Below are 22647 nucleotides of genomic sequence, written 5' to 3'. Positions count from 1 at the left end.
TTGGCCATGTAAACAGTCACCAAACTTTCTCAGATGGCTGATTATCTCCTGCTTCTATTAGTTAATAATTGACTATTTTTTAGTTGATAGTTGCACCATTTTTACCTGATTTTTCAAGTTACTTCAGAAAAGTGCTCCATTTAAATGTTAAAGTTCCCTTTGTTTTTCCCTGTGTTTTTAATATGTATGTGTGGCATTCTTCCTATGAAGGAGAACAAATGTAATAAGAAATCATTTCATTTTTGCATTTCTAAGTATTTCTCCTTTTAAATCCCTATTAATCAAACTGTTGCAAAGAGGTTCTGTTTAAATTACGGAGCTGTTGTAATGTCAGAACGCCCAAGAGCACAAGGGCAAGCTCCATGATCTGCCCACCCAGCGTGCACAAGCTCAAATTCGGGAGAAAAGAAGATGGCAAATTGCTGCATTGCCCGCACTTATTGTAAGTTGTATATTGTTGTTGGCTGCACATATTTCAAATTAAACTTTAAGGTAAAGTACCATTAGTGGTCACACACCTAGGTGAGTAAAATGCATTTGATCCATCCCCTGGAGGAGTGATGAACTGCAGAAACAGCCGCGCTCAGGAACCATTTAGTTGTTCAACACTGGCCATACTTATTTAGAAAATTACGTGGGAATAGCCACTGTCTTTATGGCATTTTATTTTATTTTATTTGCTGTGTAAGTTAATTTAACATTCTGCATGTGCTAGCATAAAATCAATTAGGAGCCACAGCCAGGTCTGCTTGCTGCTGCAAAGTAGCCTAAATTATAATGTAATTGAAAGTATTTTTTATGGACTTATCAAAGTTCTTTTTGTGTGTAATTGTATTAAACGTCAGGGTCTTGTACACACATACGTTTTGTCATTCTGCACATTTTGGAACCAAAAACATAAGGATGTTTTTTTAGAAAAAGACAGGATGACAGAAAAAGGTGATGACTGCTAAAGAAAGAATGGAGAGCTGCTGAAAAAGATGCAGTAAAGGGTGGAAATGGTCAAAGCAAGTCAAGCATGGAGACCATTGTTGGCTGCCTACTGTAGCATGGATCTGAGCATATTTCTGCTAGGACTACCTCCCCATTGCACACCTGTGCACATGCTACAAATCACCTCTCAAATCAAAGTCCCACTCCAATCATCATTTGATCTATTGTCAAAGCGTTCCCAGTAGTCCTTTAATTAGGATTATGCAACTTTTGGGCAAAATAAAAAAACCTATTTCAGGATATACTTTCTGTAGAGCGGCAGGAGTTCATCAGTAATTCACCTCTGAGGTGAGGGCAGGACTGTTGGCATGGAGGAACCCCGCCCCGACTTCCCATCACCCAATAATAATGGCGAGCAATACAGGAGTTATCCAGCCAGATTCCAGCTCAGACATAGAAAACAAAGACATAGATGGATCTAGTCTACAAGTGGATGCATCGGAATCGAACAGAGCAGGGAGCGTGTGGCCCGTCCAGTGTGGATTTGACATAACTACAAGCTTTTTTCAACTGAATGTTTTTGACTGCTCCTGATTCACAACAATAAAAATAAAAATAAATACATACTCAAAATAAAGGTTTAATCCTAATTGTCTTTATGTCTTATTGACCATCAGAAAAATGCTACAAGAATGTGTTAAAAAAAAAATACAATTTTGTCGACTTTTTCAGCTACCCCATCTTGTTCCTCCCCCTCCACTCCCAGCTTGTAGCGCTCATCCTCCTCTCACACTCGTTCTGATGCAGCTGCATGCTGATAGGCCATGAATATAAAATACCTGTTTGATTGACAAGGCTGAAACCGGCACAGCATGGAGGAAGAGGAGCGACCGAGGAAGAGAGACAGTTAAAGATGGCCCTCAGGTGTGTGGGTGAGTAAATACACAAGTGCCTCTGCACCCACAAAATGATGCAAACCCACGTTTACTGTCCAAAAATCATTCATAGCCTGATCTAACTCAGAGCAATTACACCAGCAGCTGCTCCCAAGACTATGGCTTGTGTACAATTATAACATATATGCTAGGGCTGCACGATATGAGGAAAACTCGCGATATGCGATATTGGTAATTAATATTGCGATAACGATATAAATTGCGGTATATAAACAAATAGCAAAAAAAACAAAAACATCATTTCCATTTCACTGCAACAGTTTAAAAATTATACTCCAAATGACCCTTGTCGACGTAGGAGGCAAACATCAAACATAAAAGGGCTCATCTGATTGATCAAAAACGTAAACGGGTCCTTCTGATTGGTTAAATGCTTAAAGGGATTTATTTCATTTGTTCAATATTTCAAGCTGCCATGAGTTTGTTTTAGCACATTTAAGGTAATCATTTATTGCGATTTTTGCCGTCTTTTGCGGTATGCATATTGTACAGCTTGATTTCGCGATAACGATAAATTTGCGGTATATTGTGCAGGCCTAATATATGCACAACATTTAGCTAAAGCGTGTTTGTGTACGTTGTGTCGCCTGTGCACTCCTGGGTGAGCCATGCAGACAAGGCTCCCTGCAGTCTTTGCAGCTCTATATTGGGAGTGAGAGCGTGTGAGGAGCCCAGCACGGGTGTGAGAGCGTGTGGTACAGGTGACAGCTAGAAACATCGCTTTAATTAAGCCCGTTTTAGGGGAAACGCAGCTCCTCTGACTGACTCATGTCATGACATTTCCACACAAACGCAGGAGCAGCATCAAACCTTCTGACACACCTGAAGGTAGGTGACAAAAAAGTTCTCCAACTCAGATAACAACCTCCTGACAAACCTATAACATTTGGATTTGGTTTATTTCAACTAAAAAATAAAAAAGAGGAAAAAACAAAAAAAGAACTACATAGCTTTACACATATCCCTCCGCCAGAAGGGTTATTCGTGTGGCTCTGTGCCAGGGAAGAGAAACTCATTTCTTTACGCAGGTGCACTCTGAAGAACAGAAGTTTACATTATAAATGTAAGCATTAAGTTTTGCATGACTTTTGATTTTTTGAGCACTGCCAGCTACGCGCTAATGTAACTCAATGCCAACTAATGATGACGTCATAGGGTGGTAGTAACATTCGAATTTTAAGAAAATTCTTTTTTATATCTCCACGCTTGTTTCAGTAATGTTCCACATAGAAACTAAGAGACATTTCCCTGTGATGCATCTGCATTAAAGCTTTGGTCAGGGTGAGGGTTGTCTGGGTCCGTGGAGGGTTTTAGAGAGGGACACCTGAAACTTAGGGGGAGCGCAGGTCTGTCTTGCAATTACCTTGTGAATTAAACATTTTCAAGTATTAAATAAAACATAAAGAACTAAAGCAAATATCACATGAGATGATTTCATAAAGTGCTTTTTGTTTTTCCAATTGTGTTTTAAAAGAAATTTTCCACAACACCAACAGCAAAAATCCTCACAAAATTATATACATGAATTTATAAAACAAATGATCTATATTGTTTATGTTAATATCATAAAAAGCTCAGTTGTTTTCATGCCTCATTCTGTCTTTTGCGCACAGCTTCCCATCAGATATAAAAACTAAATAAACAAGATCATCAACATTACTTATCAGATAGAAAGGAAAGACATGGAATAAAAAATGTCTAGAATGAATAAAATAAGCTTGACATTATTCTGATATGTTAAGTAAACTAAGGGAGCAATAAACCTGACTTCAGTCGCCATCAGCGCATGGGAGATGTAGTTTTAACACTACATTTTCCCATGATGCATTGTGGTAAAGTGACAGCATCTCTGCGCTACAATGAGTCTTCCCTGATGAACGTCTTGAAACCACAACAAACACATCTACCAGTTTTGAAATCTTCTTGATGAAATCAGAGGTCAACAGTTTAGTTCTCCTTCAAGGTTTGTGTTTCTTAACAGCCAAACATCCCAGAGTTTGGTCTAAGTCAGCTTTCTAACTGAAACACTTTTCTAATAACGTCTGGATTATTTTAGATGTTAAATTTAAGTAGAAGTAATAACGACATTTAAGAAACAGGATTAAGGTGAAGTGGCCAACAGACACAATTAAACTAAATTCAAACAATTTAATCTAAAAAGAAAAAAAAACATTTTTGTTAAAGTTTTCAAAGACTTCATCTTTGATTCAGACAAAAGAAAAACTAATAAAACTTCAACTTGTTCACTTTTTGTGTAGCTACAGATAACAGAAATACAATGTTAGTTTTTTTGTATAAATGCTATCAAACATATTGTGATCATATAATTGTTAAAAAATAACAGTTGCCTTTGCACCAACATTGAAAAAATTAATCAATGTTCAGAAAGTACAATAAATTGGACGGAAAAAACACTTATCAGGGTAAAATTTCAAATAATTTAGTTGAAAATTATTACAGAAAAAACTAACTTAACTTTTATTACAACTTTTAGAAAAAACAGCTGCAACTTCCAGCTTTTTCTGCCACAATTATCACAAAAATGCACGTGAGTCTGTGGAGGGACTCTATACAGATTAATGAGTTTCTCCTTTTTTAATTTTTGGATGCTGGTGTGCCGCAGGATTTTTGTCAAGGATAAAGTGTGCCTTGGCTCAGAAAAGGTTGAAAAGCTCTGCTCTACACAAACACCTCCATTCATCTTCCATGGATCTTGATCTAACAGATGTCAAACAGACCTAGATCCAGGAAGTATTTTATTTGATGAATTTGCATTTTAGAGGGCTGTTGGGTTAAAACAGTTCCATCCAAAATTGACTTATTTTTAGCTTTTACATGTATTTTAATGTTCAGTCCTCACAAAAAACAATTCTTAAGTGGTATTTTACTTCATTCACACATTTTTGAGCATTCCTCTATAAACCTACACTCTGAACACCAGCCCCTCCCAATCCACGAAAACAAGTGGGTTTTTTAAATTCATACGTATTCAAGTCGAGTCTGCGCTGCCATGGCGAACAGACACCAACTTACTTCACTGAGCTAGCGGTTATCAGCAAAACACTGGCTTTACAATATGCACATCCATCTGCAAACGTTCAGATGTTCTTTGTTTTCATAGGCAAAATGCAAAAGGCTGTAGGTTAACGTCATGAAATGCATGGCACCTGTTAAGTTATAAATACAGGAACTGTTAAATAAATATGTCTTTACTTGTTTTATGGTAGTTGCACATATGTGCTCTTATTGTGAAAGGGAAAAAGGGAGGGGAAGTGAAGACGTTGTTGATGGCGTTGGAATAAAGAAGACTTTAAGCCAAGAAGTGAATTTGAATCTTTTTTAACAGCACCCACACAGAGCCAAAGCTGGAGCCTCAGAGATCGAGTTGTCTTACTACCGTGTAGGAGAATGAGCTGTGAAAATAACTCCTATTTCATTAAAAGATTATCATATATGTGGATATAGTTTACTCTGAAAGGCTTAAGAAATTATTATTGTTATTTTTGAATATTGAGCAAACCTGCAGGTAAATCCTTTTTAGCTTAAATCAAGATTCTCCTTGATTTTTCCATTTGCATTACCTCTCAGACAGTTTTGTGTAGGAACCTTGTTAGGTGACTTTACACCTGCATCATGTCATTTCCACAGTGACCTTGTTGCAGTGTGCACTCAAATGGTAGATTGATTCAACAGTTCTGTCATCTAAGACACAGCTAGTGAGAAAAGTGTTTATGCTGCGTATCCTCCACTGTTTCAGACCTCTGAAGGTCCTGCATGTCATTTGGAATGCATAATGTTTATGTATTTTAATGCTGCATTACATTATACTGTATATCAGCCCATTTGAGATATCCATCATTACACTGCAGAGTGTTAACAGGTTACTGTGTTTGTAATGGCTTTGTGTGTAGAGAGACAAGGAAGCTTGCAGGTGTGATGGAAAGCATCTTGGCACAGAGCTGCTGCTGCACTCATGTTGATGGCTCTCCACCCCGGCACTGCATTCATTTTCCATAACCCGTGTGGCTAATGGCCTAAACAATGGAGCTGAATGTTCAGGTTATGAGCCCATTACAGAACTATCAGGCGGGCGTGCAGAAATGACGCTTTTGATCAGCGTTACTGCAGAAGGCAGGTGTAGAGGGGCAGATTTGTTTTAAACGCCTTTCTAAAGTGTGTTTGTCAGACTATGTGGGGGTTAGAGAGGAAATGAAGGAAAGAGATGCAGTGAAAACAGAAGCAGACAACAACAAAGAGACAGAAAAAACCCCAACCGAGTGTTTTTTTCAAGATGATTGCAAATGCAATGGATTGTAAAAATGACTCCCAGTCCGTTTGTGCAATCACCCAAAGCTTCTCATTAGCCTGTGGAGCTGTTTTCCGCCGACAGCACGATGGCCTGAGCTCCAGATATCGAACAGAAGTCTCCTCCATCAGCCAGTGGGTTCTCTCGGTTGTCACAGGATACAGTGGGGGGAGGGGCTCAATCAGAGGCAACAGCTACGGTTGATGATGAAGTTTACTCAGCCAAATATTATGAGGTGTCTAACATTTTAAAGCTTCGTTCACATAGAGCATGTGACGCTCCTTCTGAAAAACGCATTTAGCGCATGGCTTTCACATTGGACAAGCAGGAAGAGAAAAGCGCATGTCCGCCACCTACAGCTAGAAGACATTTAGTGCGAAACGTCAAAGCGTTGCAAATGTTGTGAATGTTGCTTCCGGCTTTTTCTTTCACAGCTTCATTCTGATATATGACCTGATATAAGACCCTGTGTCATATAATTCTGGCCGGGCACAAACCTCAATCAATTTCTCCTCTGTGATCAATTTTCAAATGGTTGGCACTTTAGTGAATGAAAAGGGACACGATCCATATGTCACTACCAAATCAGAGTCCCTGATTGGTCAAACTTCGACCTGGTTTAACTTTCACCATGTGTTCAATAACCACGTGATTTATACGCCAAGGCTGAAAACAGTCGTAGAAATGCATACGGTAACCTTGAGAGTTTTAAGCGTGAAAGCCCGCGTTCACACAGACTTCTTTAAAGGCGGTTGCTTACTCGCGTTGCTAAGGGCAACTGTTTTGATGCATGTTAAATCCGCTGCTAAATGTTTACCCAAAAATGTGTTTATAAACTTGACGCTTCTTAAGCATGTAGGAGGAGATACCGTCAACGTTTTTAGCCTGATCACTACAAGAAGTATTGACTCATATTTCTCATATACCATTGCATGGAAGACATGAATGATGTTGAGAGATTATTATGAAGATTATTACTATTATGAAGTTTATTTTTTTAAAGAGCTCTACAAAGGGGTTTGTAATTACGTCTCCATGTTTGATCATTCAGAGACTCTCCCAGTACGCTGAGCTTCACCATCTACTGCAGGAGCTGTGTTTGAATGACGGACGGACGCTTTCAGCAGTACTTTCGTCTCTTTGTGGCCCAGTTTGATGACTTGGTGTCCCTAATCAGCCAGAGAATGGAAAAGGATTTATTTAGTGTTGTCTCCATACAAATAAGAAAAATATCTTACATTTCAGGAGGAGAATGATCAGATTCTCGTCCATGTTGGTTTTGGACTCCACCCACTGAGCATGTCTTCAAAAAGTCACGGGTCGAAGCAGAGTCCCTGATTGGTTGACGTGATGCAAATTCTTCACAGAAGTTCCAATATTTGAACTCCGACAACATCGTACAGGTTTGCGGGCAACACTCAAATCATGGATTTATTCAGATGAATTGCATTCAATGTGAACGTAGCTTAGCTGTTGACTTCTTAGGTTCTTCTGTTATCGGTTGTGTTTTTTCACATACCTGGACTTTTCACAGACGTCTTCCGTCTTTGTCAGAGTCACAGAAAACCAGAGTTTTGGTTGCCATAAATATTTGTGTAAAACAAAAGATTGCATCCTTTAAGGGTCAGTGGAGCACTTTTATTAATCAAGAGCCATCTTAGCTTCAGATTTTTGGATTTTTTGAGCTTCCTTTCACAGGACTGTTCCAGTTTCCAAAATGGCAGCTCCAAACTCTGCCCTCGCCCTCAATTCTGTCAATTTTCATAAATAACAGAGATATGGGGTACTAAACACTGGTTTAAGAGCAGTCAAGTGGTCCACGTATGAATGTTTAGTCTCCTCCTCAACTCTGACAATTATTAGCCTCTTGATGATTTACATTAATGCTAATAAAACTCTGGACTCTTAATAACTGAAACCAAACCGTAAACATAATTCAAAGTTTTCTGAAAAGAATAATAATAAATCAACCTCTGCCTTAGCACTTAAAATCTAAGCTTCTCCTCAAGAGACTGAGGTCCATCAAAGCTGTTACAGACTGAGCCTGACCACTACTGTGTTGCTGTTATTATTGGCAGAGATGTTTAACATGAGGTGCCAGACAGCTGATAAACATCAGAAAGGAGCTGGATCCATTATGGTGGTTGGCGTTACGGGAAAAGGATAAGAGAAAAGATCCTCTCCTAGGTCTGCTGTTTGGACGGCAGGAAGGAAAGGGATGGGGAAAGACAAAATGGAGAGAAAGAGATGCTGCAGTGCATTTGTTTAATCTAACTGGCTCGTGTCCATGTGGCCATATTAGCCACATATTGGCTATTAGTACAGTTAAGTTTTATGTAATGCACAATCTTGGAAATTTTGTTTTCTACTGACATATTGCTTTTTATTACAGTGTGCAACATATTCAAAGCTCCAGGGCGGTTCAAAATAAAAATACATTTTTACCTATTTTTAATAGGTTTTTATTTTTTGCAAAGTGATTTTTGTTTTTTTGTGTTAAAGGACTTTTATTGGTATTATATTTGTATTTAATTTCATATATTCACAGCTAAAACCAGGTGACTTTGCTTCAACTGCAGTCAAACATGGTGGTGGTAGTGTGCTGGTCTGGGGTTGCTTTGACCTGGAAAACTTGAAATATTTGGTGGAACCAGCGGTCCTTAGGTACAGAGGAAGGTTGTCTGTCTGTTTGTGGTCTTAAGAGTACCTGAAAAAGGATCCAAACCTCTGAAAAGCCTAAATATTCTAGTTGATTGCTATTTTATTTTGCTTTTATTCTATTTCATTCTTTTCTTTCATACTGGTGAGGACAAACATCTCGTCTCAACTGTGTATTTCGCCGCAAATACTGTGTGTGAATCTTGAATCTTGAATATAGACTTATGGTCCCATTTAAGTGATCAATCATAAACATAGGCATAAAGGAGCGGGATTGTATAAATAAATTGTATTAATAGATTCAATGGGTCATGCACAGTATGTATAAGTGCAAATATGTTTAACTTATGATTAAGATTAATGACATCATTTACATATAGATGTGGATGTGTGATAAGCCATTGCTAAATAGCTTAATAGGTTTGATATATTTATGTATAAATATGTATTTCCTTGATTGTTTGTCTTATTTTTGTTTTGATTACTTGAAATAAACTTATTCCAAAAGGTTTTGATAAATCAAAGTCCAGAAGTAGATCTGATTGAGATTACATTAAAATGATGTTAAATGTAATCAACAAAGAAAAAAAAGGAACAGTATTCCTATACGGCCATGTGAAATACTAATATTAGTTGATGCAATATATTTAAATATTTGCTATTACTGAGGTTAATCCAGCCATACGTCTGTTTATGACATTTTTGTTTTTCACTTTGGTCCCATATAATTTAGATTTTGCAGCAAAAATCTCCTTTACAATAAAACATGAAAGAAAATGTTGATCTTGCTAAAAAAAAAAGCAAACACAAATAACAATTGTTATTTGATTAATGATTCCAATTCTTCACCATCATTGTGAGACTTTACCTTAAGCCAGTGCTTCTCAAATAGTGGGGCGCGCCCCCAGGGGGGGGCACGAAGCGATGCCAGGGGGGGCGCGCGGTGGTGGCGGTTTTAGGCACAGGTTTGTCCGGTGCGCAAATTTAACGTGGGGGCAGCGGTGACAGCGGCTCAGTGCTTGGAAAATAATCTGGTCCACTATTCGGTTCCTATTGTCTGTTCTGTCTGTCCGCGGCTGCGCGAGTGAGAACGAAAGGGGAGGGGTGGTGTGGGCCCTGTCTGCCAGGGGAATCGGGGCACGCGGACCACTGCTACCGCTGCCTGTTGCCCAAGATCACCGCTGCCCTTAGATTCCTAAGCTCATGCTAACAATGTCATTCTTTATGAACTATTGTAGACATTTTGATGACGTGTCTTTATTTTCCATCCATGTTTTCTTTGTCTGCCTGTGGTTTAGTTGGTGTCAGACAGACAGAAAGACAGCAGGTAATGCAGGAAAACAGCTGCACTTTTATGAGATCAGAAATAAACAATCCGTCATTTAGAAAAAAAAAATCAGCACGTTTTTACCTATTTCTTCAGACTAAAAACGTTAAATATATTGGTGCTGCTGTGTTAATGTTTCAGATCAATTTAGATTTAATATTATTTATTGATTGAATTATTTTTTTCAGCATCAAATGGTTCAGTTGGTCAAAATGTTTCTAGTTTAAATAAGGAATGACAGATTTTTTTTATTTCAGGTACTTTCAGCTTCTTTTCTGTTTTAGACTAGAACAGGGTTTCTGTGGCTAAATAAAGTTAATATTTGTTGAAAGTGGATTTATTTTGCTTTTTTCTTTTGTTAGTGTTAAAAGATACAATTTTAGGTATACAAATTTTATAGATACTGACCTGATGTATTGTCACCGCGCGAGTGTGTCTGTGTGTGTGTGTGTGGGGGGGGGTTATGGGGGGGGGGTCAGGGGGGGCGCGAAACATTTTCTTTTCCTAGGGGGGGCCTGGCAAAAAATAATTGAGAAGCACTGCCTTAAGCATATTAGACATAAAATTAGACGCAATTCAGAACTGACTGTTTAAAAACATGGAAGTACTGACGTTGGACAAAACATAACAGGAAACATCTTAACTGAATTTACTGTCAGATCATGGAAACAAACACACTGAAAATGTGGTAATGGTGTGCGAACAGAGGAAGCTGCAGCTTTACTGTACTTCCTTAAATGCTCATGCAGACACAAATATGTCATCTTGTCCAAACATGCCACTGAAATGTGGCAGCTGCCTTTGCCATAACCATCAACATCCCGCCATAACGTTTCTGTAAGACGACAATCGTTCGCACAGCTGGCAGACACAACTGCCAGTCAAATTAACTGGCCAATTACACGGCTAATGTACCACCTAGAACGTAACCAATTACACGCATTCATCCAGATCTAACAAGAAGGTACAGCCAAATGTGAGGAGGAGAAATTTACTGTTGTTAAATTACAACTCAGGTTTGATATTTAAAGGGAAAGTTATGGAGTTCCTAAAAGCTTTTTAATAACTGTAATAAAAAAAAGAGCTTTTAACAGGCAACTGAATGGAGAAGCGTCCAGGGTAATGTGTGATGAGGAACGCTCAGATCATGTCTGAGAGCCTGCAACCACTGACGCTGACACAGGCGTCATCGTGGATAACAAGTGCTTCAGTTGGAGCAGAATTTGTCCAAATGAACTATTTGTTATTCACCACACATGAGTCTGCAGCAGGAAGGGAAGACTGATGACATTTTCTGTGCGAGCAGAATCCCATGTGATTCTGTGACACATGCAGCTCTGCAGAGAGTGGTGATGTACGCTTCCACACTGATCATTTAAGAAGTTGAGATTTGTTAGGAAAGGAAAGTTAGCGTTCCTGACTCACATGCAGCACTAATGACTTGCACTTTGAGCTACTTGAGCTTGGACTTTTCCATTAACCACAACTTTCTGTTATTTCAGCTGGGTTATATGGTTTGTTATAGCAACAAAAAAAAAAAAAGCTAAATAAACCAAAAAGTAGGGTAGTTAGACGCAGCCCTGCTTTCTGGAAGAGGTTTTAGTTGCAGGCAAGTGTTGGGGTGTAGTCTTACCAAATCATTGGAGTGTTGGATCTGGGGCTCAGCACTCTAGAGGATGAAGGGGGAACAAAAGAACCAACAGCTGTCAGAAATAGTAAAAATAAAAACTAAAAACTATACAATTATGTCACTCAGGATGAGAAAATTGATGACATGAAGCAATGTGATGAACAAATGGACATGCAGGACTCTAAATGATGATTGTAAGCTGGTAAATGGACAGATCCAGTTTGGACAGTTCTGTTTTTTTTTTGTCAGAATTTGACCTTTTTTTATTCATTCATCTTCTTAACCGTTTATTCCCTTTCGGGGTCACGGGGTTGCCGGAGCCTATCCCGGCCACTTGGGCGTAGGCAAGGGATAACCTGGACTGGTCGCCAGTCTGTCACAGGATAGAATATCCTCAATCACACATCCATTCACTCTCACACTCACACCTATGGACAATTTAGAGTTTCCAATCAACCTATGTAGCATGTTTTTGGACGGTGGGAGGAAGCCGGAGATCCCGGAGAAAACCCACGCATGCACGGGGAGAACATGCAAACTCCACACAGAAAGGTCCCCCATTGATGTTGTTTTTCATGTCCACCAGCCGGAACTTGAACCGGGGGCCTTCTTGCTGTGAAGCAAGAGCGCTAACCACTGCGCCACCGTGCAGCCCAATGAATGAATGAATGACCTTTTTTTAGGCATGGTAAATCATTTTTTCAGGCCAATACCGATTACAGATATTTTCTCTGCAATTATAGGCGATTGCCAATATTTGCCGATCCCGGTATTTAAGTGTCTAGACTAACACAGTTTCTTTTTTCTTTGTTCCTTCATTAGAAATGCACAACTTTTCTTTTGTTGTGCTATCACATCGTATTTGAACTTTTCAACATAGAACAATAGATCTCAAAGGAAAAAGTATTACTTTAAACTTTGAAAATATACGTGAAGACAGTAATACCATTCATAAGTATTGGACATACTGTAACTGTAAAACAATAAGCTTTCCAATTGCCAGGGATCTATGAGAAACAACATCTATCCACATAAAAAATAAAAAAATACCTGAAAACAGTCAATTGCTGGCTATGACTATAAACATAAGCTTCCCAGTGCCAAGAAACTATTAGGAACAAATATACATTTCAAAAATAAAGCGTATCTGAAAACAGTCAAAACATTATCAGTAGATTTGTAAGTATCAATAGCAATAAACTCAAATTATGCAAATATCGGCCAATACCAATAGTAGCAATCGATATATCACCCATCCCTACTTTTATTAGCGCCAAAATTGTGTTTTTGTCTTGTTTTCTTGCTTGGTTCTTGTTGCATTTTTCTTATGATAAAGGATATATACATAAAGAAAAATGTATCTTAAAATTCCATTTCGATTATTTCTTTGTTCAAATTGTGGTTAATCAGGAGCAAAGGAAAAAAAGTCATTCGAAAAAGATGGTATTTGTGACTAAGAAAGATGCTGGCTGGGCCACACCCTCCTACTCCACCACACTGACTGTACAGCTAGATAACTGCAATACTGCTTTTCAGGTCACATTGGGTGTTTGAGGGGATGTAAGTTAGTGGGAGAGCGTGTCCACAGATGGCTGATGGAGAAGGAGAACGAGAAAGGGGACGTTTTGCACTAACAGTCCAACCCACAACTCCCAGGCAAGAACTACTGCAGAAACTAGGTCCTATAAACAACACGTTTTTGGATTTGGGCTAAAAACGGCATAACTATGATTAAAATACCACCGGGACCATTTGGAAAATAGATCAAAAGATGATTGGAGTTGGACTTTAATAAATGATGTAACAAATTTTACCAAAATATTAATATGTTTTATTATTTTATTGATATTTCTTCTTCCTCTTTCGGCTTCTCCCATCAGGGGTCGCCACAGCGAACGAGTCGCATGGTAAATTTGGCAATGTTTTACGCCGGATGCCCTTCCTGACGCAACCTTCTCAAACCGGGCTTGGAACCGGCACAGGGGTAGAGAAGGGAACAGGGAGCAGCCCGGAGTCGAACCCTGGTTTCACAGACGGAAGGCGCCACAAACCAGCACGAGCTAAACCGGCTTATGTAATTTTATCAGATTTTTTAACTAAAAGCTTAATTCACTTTGGAAAAAAACAAAACAAAATAAAAAAACAGCTTGAATATGAAAGAGGTTATTTGCATGCAACAGAAAATATCAAATTATATCAAATGATGAAAATTGAATGACATTTTCTTTTTTACAAATTGCAAAAATATCTAATATGATGGAATAACCAAATAACCACATAGCTTAATATCTATAATAAAATGATATTGTGTTCCTGTAGCAGTAATCTAACAGCTGCTACAATTTTATTGTATTTGCCTGCGTCAGGTCCAAAGCATTAAAAATATGGACATGTTTAATTCCTTTTTAAAGTCAAACATATGGTCCCTCTGATGGTGGGCTTGTCCTTTTATAGTATCAAACAGGTTTTGTTGGAATAACTTTGTGTAAAATCAAGATTTCTTTTGTTCTTGTGTCTTGAGTCATAAACCATCTCATCATCGAACAACAAAGTCAGTCTGAGAAAACGCCCTGCTTCTCCTTGATGACAAAAACATTCCATTCAAATTCAAATTCAGCTATTTGGTGCCAAATTTATGTTTGTGTCTCTGACGCCTCATGACTGGACAGGGAAGAACCATTGTCATGACAGGAAGGGGGCGGGGTTTAGTGCTGCTGGCTGCTGTAAATCACGTTAGTACTCAATAAGGTAAATCCAGCTAGTGGACCTGAGCAGATAGCAGAGAATCATTGAGTGCTGCTGTGGAGTAAAGACCGGCATGATTTCAAACGTGCCAACAGCCTCCACCGTTTCCTCTTCTTTCATGTAAGGAAACAAAAGTGCTTCTGGTGCCCGTTACGATGAGCTTCTTAATCTTGCAGAGTGTTCCATTTGAATCCCAAAAGACATGCAAAATCATGACCCCGAGGACAGAAAGCAGACACCAAATGCAGCGACTAAATTAGCATCCACTAGCATAGATGTCTTGAGTGGCAACTGCCCAGACTTTGTGACAGCAGCTATATCCAATTTGTGTCCCTGTGTGAATGATGCAATGTGGGGGTAGGGGGTCCCTGATTGGTATTCAAGAGTGTTTCTTTTCCCTTTCTGGCTGCTACCTGCCCCGCATCTGTCTGTTCAACTCACATCCATCAATCCATCCAGACAGCTAGAAGGTAAAACAGACCCGGTGAGGAGGCAGGGAAACGTTGCCTCACAGAGGGAGGATGGGAGGGGGGCAGATAAAGAATGAATGAAGATGGAGTGAGAGGAAAAAGACTGAGCTCCACAGATGTCTTCTGACAGAGTCAGACTTTCAATCTGCATGCTCAGAGTGGGGATTAACAGCACTTGTGACACACAGCCGATACGCAAGCATTTGAGTGAGTCTGGAGTCAGGATGCTGAGTGAGTTACAATGGAAGAACGACGAGGGGAGGCCGACAAACATACCACTTCCCGGGGGAGGAAGGCATCCTCTTGGCGTAGAACCAGCAATCCCACAGCTCCACCCATGGGTGTGGCCCTGAGTAATGCCACCACCTCTTCCTGAGTCCGCCCATTCAGATCCACTCCGTTCACCTGAGCAAAACATGAACAAATGGTGAAACGACCGTAGGGTGAGAGTGATGTAGGGGTAAAAACTTCAGTAATAGCAATTCAGGAACCAGTGGAACCAGCTCTTGGAGCCTGATGGGCCATCGAGCTCCTCATCTCCGCCCCCCTTCCTCAGAAATCCCCGCAGCACCTTCCTCAGACGCAAATGTCTCATACAAGCATCTGGAGTTATCTAAGCTTGTGTGATGAAGCGGAGGAGTCATGTGACTAAGAAACATCTGCGAATACGTGAAACCACAATTACTGAAACGCCAATTGTTTTTTAAAGTTGCTTCAAACAGGAAGTGCTTTTCGAGTTAAAGCCATCAATTTAAAGTGCTTTGTTTTTCAAAGCTGCTTCAAACAAAAATACAATTTTGGAATAAAAACTATTATAATAAAGTGCTTTTGTTTTTAAAGCTTCTTCAAACATGGAGCACTTTTTTTAATTGAAGCTATCACGATAAAGAACTGTCTTTTTCAAAGAGGAAGTGTTTTTTTTTTATTTAAAGCTCCCATAAAAAAATGCACAAATTTTTTTTTTTTTCTGTTGTTCTAATTCCATGCTAAACATGGAAGTTGTGGGAGATGTTGTGCAGCAAAACAAAGTGCATACAGTTTAAACTTTTATTTTTTAATAAATGTGTTTATTTTTTAAGCTAATTACTTGGACAATGAGTTTTTACCTTCAGAACAAAATCAAAGTTTTCCAAGATGAAAAATGGTTTTAAGAGAACAATTTTTCATGTAAATATTCTGCAGAACGTGAATGATGAAACTCCCAAAGCTTTTTGATTTCAGGACATTTTTCTTCATCACATCAGAACAGCTACCTGAAATGAATTGGCTTTAATTTCAGCAGAAAAGATGATTAACATGTTTTTGGCAGGCCTGGTGTGTTGTTCATCCTAAACCAAAGGTTTCCACCACATGTGAAGCATAACCTGCTCCCTCTGGACTGATGTGGGAGAAACCACCGCTGGCTCATTTTCTCACCTCCAGCAGCCTGTCTCCTGCCTTTAAGCGGCCATCTTGGATGGCGGCTCCCCGCGGCAGAATGTTCTTCACGTAGATGGGTGCCGAGCCCCCGATGGGAACATCTCTTGACGTTATACTGAAGCCCAGTCCCTCAGGGCCTGTGAGGAGACACAGAACGGATTTTAAGCGCAGGATTTGATTTTATTTGGACGTAAAGACAAGCAGCTCTAAACCGCAATAAGCCACTGAGAATCCATTCATATTTGGCTGGAACTGTTCCCAGGGATCTGATGTAAGTAAAGGCAATTATGTAGGTCAATGTGAGAGGAGATGTAAGGCTCACAGCGAGGAATGTCTGATAAGACAAGAATATATCACCTGTTAACAGTTTACAATGAGTTTTAAATACAAATTTTTTTATGTTTATTTAAAAAAAATTTTTTAAAGCATTTGAGCTGAGGTCAAAATACTTTTCACCATTCCACCATTGAAAAGACTGACATTAATTTGAGAAAACAAACATACTGATCTCCAATACTGAAGGAAAAAAGGATTTTTTTGTCCTTGACCTGACTTCACAGAGCTCCTTCAACTAGGAACTTATGCCACAATAACCTACATTTCATTAGTGCAGAGTGTTTTACTGATGACGGGGATAAAAAAGACAGAGAGGGTTGCACTTCACCATGAAACAAGGCGGAGAAGCTTCCATTTGTAGGGTTTGCCGAACATTACACACAATTTTCTATGCGTTCTGGGATTATAGAGGATTCTACAAATACAAGGACGTATATAGTGTAAGTAAGAAATCCAATAAATCTAATAAAAAAGGAACACATGTGGTGAATTAATAAAAATATGGATTTTTAGATGACATACATGTAAAGGAGCATTAAAATATGGGGACAAATATTTATGGGGTTAGGGTTAGGGCCCGTTGGTTGGGAGGGTGATGGGACATCACTGTGAGTAATCAGGAGATGTCCCCTCAGTGCCCTACCCATCAATTTTAACTGCACCCCCTAAGTACACACACCCTTTACTCCTCCAAATATACATTCCAACATATACACACATACATGCACACACACACCCTCACAAACACACACACACGCATTTCGCAAGGAAAGTGGGACCTTGGACCATCTGTCCCCTACCCCATCCCTGGTAGGGGGAACTGGGCCCTTGGCAACGGCGGCCGTGTCCCCTGGGTGCTGGTTTCCTGGGCCCAGAAGCGCTCTCTCCACGCAGGGGGAGGGATCCCTGAGCTCTCTGGCAAGGCCAAGAGCCGGGGATCGCATCACACCTGAACTGGGGGGTGTCCGACTCCCTGTGGTGTGGGTTCTGGTCCTTGTCCCTGAGTGGTGGGCCTCGCCAAATTTCCAACTGTGGGTGAGCCTGGTCGGGCCATGTTTACAACACTTCTTGTTGACCCCCTCTTCTCCTGTGTGCCCTCCTCCTGGGTGGGGGCGGCTGGCCCCTGCCTTGCTCCTTCCTGGACCCACCATGGGCCGAGTGGGTGGCTGCCTGGAGCCCGGAACGTGGGGTCCTGACTCGTACCTGGGGTAGGGCGGGAAGATGCCCAGACCTCCTGGGTGGTGATGAGGTGGTCGTCTGGGGCTGCGGGCACTCTTCTCGGGTGGGGCCCGGCGCTGGGCCCTCCTGGCGCGTCGGCGGGGCTGCTCTCCTGGTTGGGCCGGGGCTGCGCTCTCTGTCCCCCCATGCCTCCCTGCTCTCTGGCTCTGGGGGTCTCGGGCGGTCCTGTTGGCCCTGGCCTGGGTGGCGGATGTGGTCACCCGGAGGGCGGTTGTTCTCTGCTTACTGCGAGTGGCGTTGGGGGGTTCTGGCTTCCGCACCTGGTGCGGCGGGGGTCTTGGTGTGGGGATGGCTGGGCACTCTCCCTCCTTATTTCACATTCCACCATCCATTTTAGAAGAACATAAACACTCACCTGAGGACAGGTGTTAGCTCACCTTTGCACTAATAGTTTGTTTGATTAAATGAAATATTTCACCCTAGTTGGTTTAAAAGCATAAGTATGCGTGTGTGAACACTATCTGTTTTGTGTACATGTTGACATGTGGACATTTTGCAGCCAACAGTTGTGTTTATAACATTTGAGTGTGTGTGTGGACAGGCCCCGCCCCTTCTAGATTTGTATTACATCTGAACCTGACCGTATTGATAAACATCCAGCAACTTGTTGCTTAATGCTGCTTCATGGTTTTACCCCCCCCCCCCCCCCCCATAATCACCCTTCTACCCCCCCTCTCTAACATCCCTCTCTCTTCTTCCCTCCTTTCCTTTTCCGTCCGGTCCTACACAATAAATCTTTAAATATAATTAAAATGAATAAAGTTTGGCCTCGATTACAAAAGGGGTTTATTCAGACATACCTTTGGTTTGTCTGATGATTCATAACCCCTGTTGTTAAAATAAAATATGCCCAACACAAGCTCTCATCTGTCTGCCCAGCTGATGGACAGGACAAGTTAAAAAAATAAATAAATAAATAAATAAAATAAAATATGGGGACCATATTTTATCTTTTAGGCACCCTGCATTTGATTAGTTGAATGTTTATTTTATTGTTTTTATGTGAAGCAATTTTTTTTAATTATCTTTTTTACACAAAATGTGCGACACAAATAAACTCAACTTACCTAAAAATCAATTTTTTTATCTTAGGTTTTTTCAAACATTCAGTTTTATTAACTTATTTTTTGGGTGTAAATGTAGGGTTTACAAAGTTTGCCATGTTTCATTATTGTTTGTGAAAATGGGAAGTATTTAGTATTTTATGACTATGAATCCTGCCCTAACTACAGGAAATTGTTCACCATTATAGTTTGACATCATTACAATGACTGCATATCCTGATTTTTGTTCTTTTTTATGTTTTAAATGTATTTCTAAAGTCTTAGTCACATGCACACCTACAGTGGTTGACTTGTACGAGTGCTGTGGGTTGTTGGGTTGTCCGGGACTGTGGAGGCTCGTAGAGAGGAGAGGCTTCATTTTAGGGTCAAGAAAATGGAACGTCCCATTGATGTGCGAGTTTTAAGTCTATGTGTAAGCATAATGTAAGTGGCACAGACTCATGACATGTGGGGGATGCTGTTGTACGGTGCCCTTTACACCACATTCATTAGTAAGCTGCGCATGCTGGCCCTCAAAGGGGGGCTCTTACTTACTCTCACTCTCACTTACTTGTGCATGTTTTTTAAGAGTTTGCTACAACCCGTCATTCGCAGCAAGCCCATAGAAATAAATGTGCATAAACATATTTTGCCAAACAGTCAACAATCTTCATATTTCATGTGCCCTGTACAGGTTTGTACATTTTTCACCTGCACACAACCTACAGTTCTTGACTACTTAGCAACATTTCCAGTTTGGCCATTCCTCCTATTTCCAGACTTTCCATTCTCTGAAAAAATTCCTGCAAAAATCCTCCTTTTTTGTCAAAATAGCGAATAATCAAAGGAAAATGTAATGTGAGTAGAACTGCATCATTTTGGATTCAAACTCTGCAACAATTGCAGTCAGTTTCACCTCACCTGCAGGCTGCTGGAAGTGAATGAAAGACCAGAACTGAATTTCACTTCACAATACAAAGTTTCTGCAGGCTGTTGCTGCACAAAGTGCAATTATGAGAATTTGGGGCCAATTAGAATTATTCTCAAATGTGTATAAAGTTGACAGAAATGTTACTTTAAGAATTCTTTTTAAAAAGCCCCCTTTGCTGTATCTGAACTGGCCTTAATCCTTCCCGCCTGTTTGACTGTACTGATGCAAAAATAAAGAAATAAAGAGCTAGACACTTTCTGTTTTACGTCCTCCACCTAATCCCCCACATTGATGAGACAATCAACTTCCCACAGGCGGTGGAGGTGCGTTATTACTCTCACCAGTAAATGTGTCCACAGTTCCTGCCTTTAAATAAGTAGGAGGATCTTTAAAGCTCCCATTAGCCTGATTAAGACTCACCTAGGCAATTTCCTGCACCCAAGAAAATTCTCTGATTGGTTTCAAAAGTCGATGGGATTTGCGAGAAAAGCATCGAATTCAAGAGCAAAAACAACAGCGGAGTTTAATCTGCACCCAAAGCCGTGGGTTTAGGTCGCAGAACAAAGCCTGAGAAGACAGAGCTGCTTTTCCGGGATTTTTAATAATCCCTGCAAGTGTTTGCTTCAACTGCAACAATCGTAAGGTGAAATGAGAAAAGAGAACATGTCTGAGTGTTCTCACAACAGTTCTCTGGGCTTTGTAACCACGGCGGTGAGTCAGGATGCGAGGAGCAGCTGGGCGTTTTGATGCTGAATCCACTCACAGAGGGAAGGACAGAGGGAAGTGAACACTTCAACAGGCATATGGTGCAGACTCTATCCTGTGGCATTTGACAGCACACAGAGACCAGCGGCTGCTTAGCAACAAGCTCCCTGGCCCCTCAGACCTGGCAGCGACACCTGGAATCCTGCTGGCAGAGGTTCACACAGCTTCAGCCAACTGTCAGTCAGACTTCGGCTACATTTCTTCTTGGATGCTGCCTTTTTGTAAATTATTTTTAAGAAAAAACTGGAGGTGATGCATTCAGTAAACAGGAAAGGGTAAACCGTTATAGTCTTTTTTAAACATGATCTTTCAACCAAAAAAAACCTCATTCATGAAAAGACCCGATCCGATGAAAATTGTATTTGAACATGTTCTTGTGGCATTTTTCCGATGATCGAGGAAATATATAAAGAAAATTAGGATCAAAATTGCATTTCTGAGTTTTGCTTTATTGAGATCATTGTGAATTAGGACCAGACAAAAAAATGAGTTTGAAAAAGATTGTATTTGTTATGAGGAAAATGCCCTTGGTGGGTCCCAAGCTCCCTGCTCCACTCCATTCCAATGTATCCACTTGTAAACGAATAGATCCATCTCTGTTTTCCACACCTGAGCTGGCATCAGGCTCAAACTGTATGGCCAGATGGCTCTGATATTGATTACTATTATTGCACTGATAATGTTAGGTTGGGGATGTGAGAGGCTGTTAGCTAGCGGGTGAGCACATAAACAGATGGGTGACAGGAAGTAGGGTGAATCTCTAATGAACTCCTGCTGCTCTGCAGAAACTATGTCCCAGAAAACGTTGCAGATTGTTTGATATTGGCTAAAACAGCATAATCATAATTTAAATCCCACTGGTGCTTTTACAATAAATCACAAGTTCAGAGTGGGAGTTGAAAATGAAGGACAATATAATATTTTCTTGAGAGTTCCTCAGAATCCATCTTACCTTTCTTCAGCTGGATGTTGAGTCTTCTCCCAACTTTCTTTGTGTATCCTGACGTCAGGGTGGAGTTTAGCCCCTTTTGTGGCGAGTGCGTCTGTCCCGTGGGAGGCTTCGCCGCAGTGACAGCAGGGTGTGTCAGGGGGGGGTAAGTGTCAGCGGCTTCTGGGTGAAGGTGTGCGTGAGGGTGGGCGTGTGGGTGAGACTGGGAGCCATGGCGGGACATCTTCTGCTGGTCGGCATTCAAGCCTGTGCCCCCCGCTGTGAAGTTGGGGCTATAGCGGCCAGAGGAGAAGGAAGGATTCCTCTCGGCGTGGGAGATCTGCTCATAATGGACCTTCATGGAGGACGGCACCACGTGGAACATGATCACAGGAGAGCGCATGGCTTGACGGAACATATTCTGGGCTCTGGATGGAAAGAAAAAACAATTATTAGACTGATTACAGCCTTACATCCAATTAATATTGTTCATAATTGTCTTTGCCTCCGCCTACTAGACGTCCGTCTTCGCCCACCTGAGCTTGTTAATTAATACTCGTGGAAAATGTGAGTGGCTCTGAAAGCAGCTCCATCACATAATCCCCTTATTCTGCTGCAGATAAAGGAGACCTCTTCCGCCTGAAATCCTCTTTCAAAGTGAGCTGCTGCACAAAAGGTGTGAGTGGAAACTTATGTTGAGTGTCAGCGTTCTCTAAAAGCACAGCCTTTTAACAGCACCTGTTCAGAAAAGTGCTCTTTCTTCACACCTCACTACGACAGCTGAACCACAGTTTGGGAGAAAATGGTGGGGGGCCCCAGAATGCTTTTCCCCTCCTTTCCTAAATTTCCCAGAACTCCTCAAGGAGGACAGTCTCGTCACGGCGTCTTTGCAATTTCAGGCTCCATCCAGAGCCAGACAGGATGTTGTAAAGCCCCCCCCGTAAAAATACCATTTGATAAG

General features: G+C 40.7%; 1 protein-coding gene across 13 annotated transcripts in view; it reads right to left on the bottom strand.

Annotated features, from left to right (window-relative positions):
- pard3 (par-3 family cell polarity regulator) overlaps positions 1-22647 on the bottom strand; it is a 340861-nt gene that overhangs the window by 144694 nt on the left and 173520 nt on the right. For 10 of the 13 annotated variants that reach the window (XM_011485964.3, XM_020711397.2, XM_011485962.3 and 7 more), the window contains 4 exons: positions 21711-22114; positions 16442-16581; positions 15302-15430; positions 11814-11849 (listed from right to left, as the gene is read on the bottom strand). In XM_011485964.3, the coding sequence (XP_011484266.1) occupies positions 11814-11849; positions 15302-15430; positions 16442-16581; positions 21711-22114 (709 nt within the window). The remainder of the gene's footprint in view (positions 1-11813; positions 11850-15301; positions 15431-16441; positions 16582-21710; positions 22115-22647) is intronic. The other 3 variants (XM_011485958.3, XM_011485959.3, XM_011485965.3) reach the window with 1 other exon arrangement.

The sequence above is a fragment of the Oryzias latipes genome, chromosome 17 (genome assembly GCF_002234675.1).
Source record: "Oryzias latipes chromosome 17, ASM223467v1".
NCBI classification, from domain to species: domain Eukaryota; kingdom Metazoa; phylum Chordata; class Actinopteri; order Beloniformes; family Adrianichthyidae; genus Oryzias; species Oryzias latipes.
This window is presented reverse-complemented; position numbering and strand designations above follow the sequence as displayed.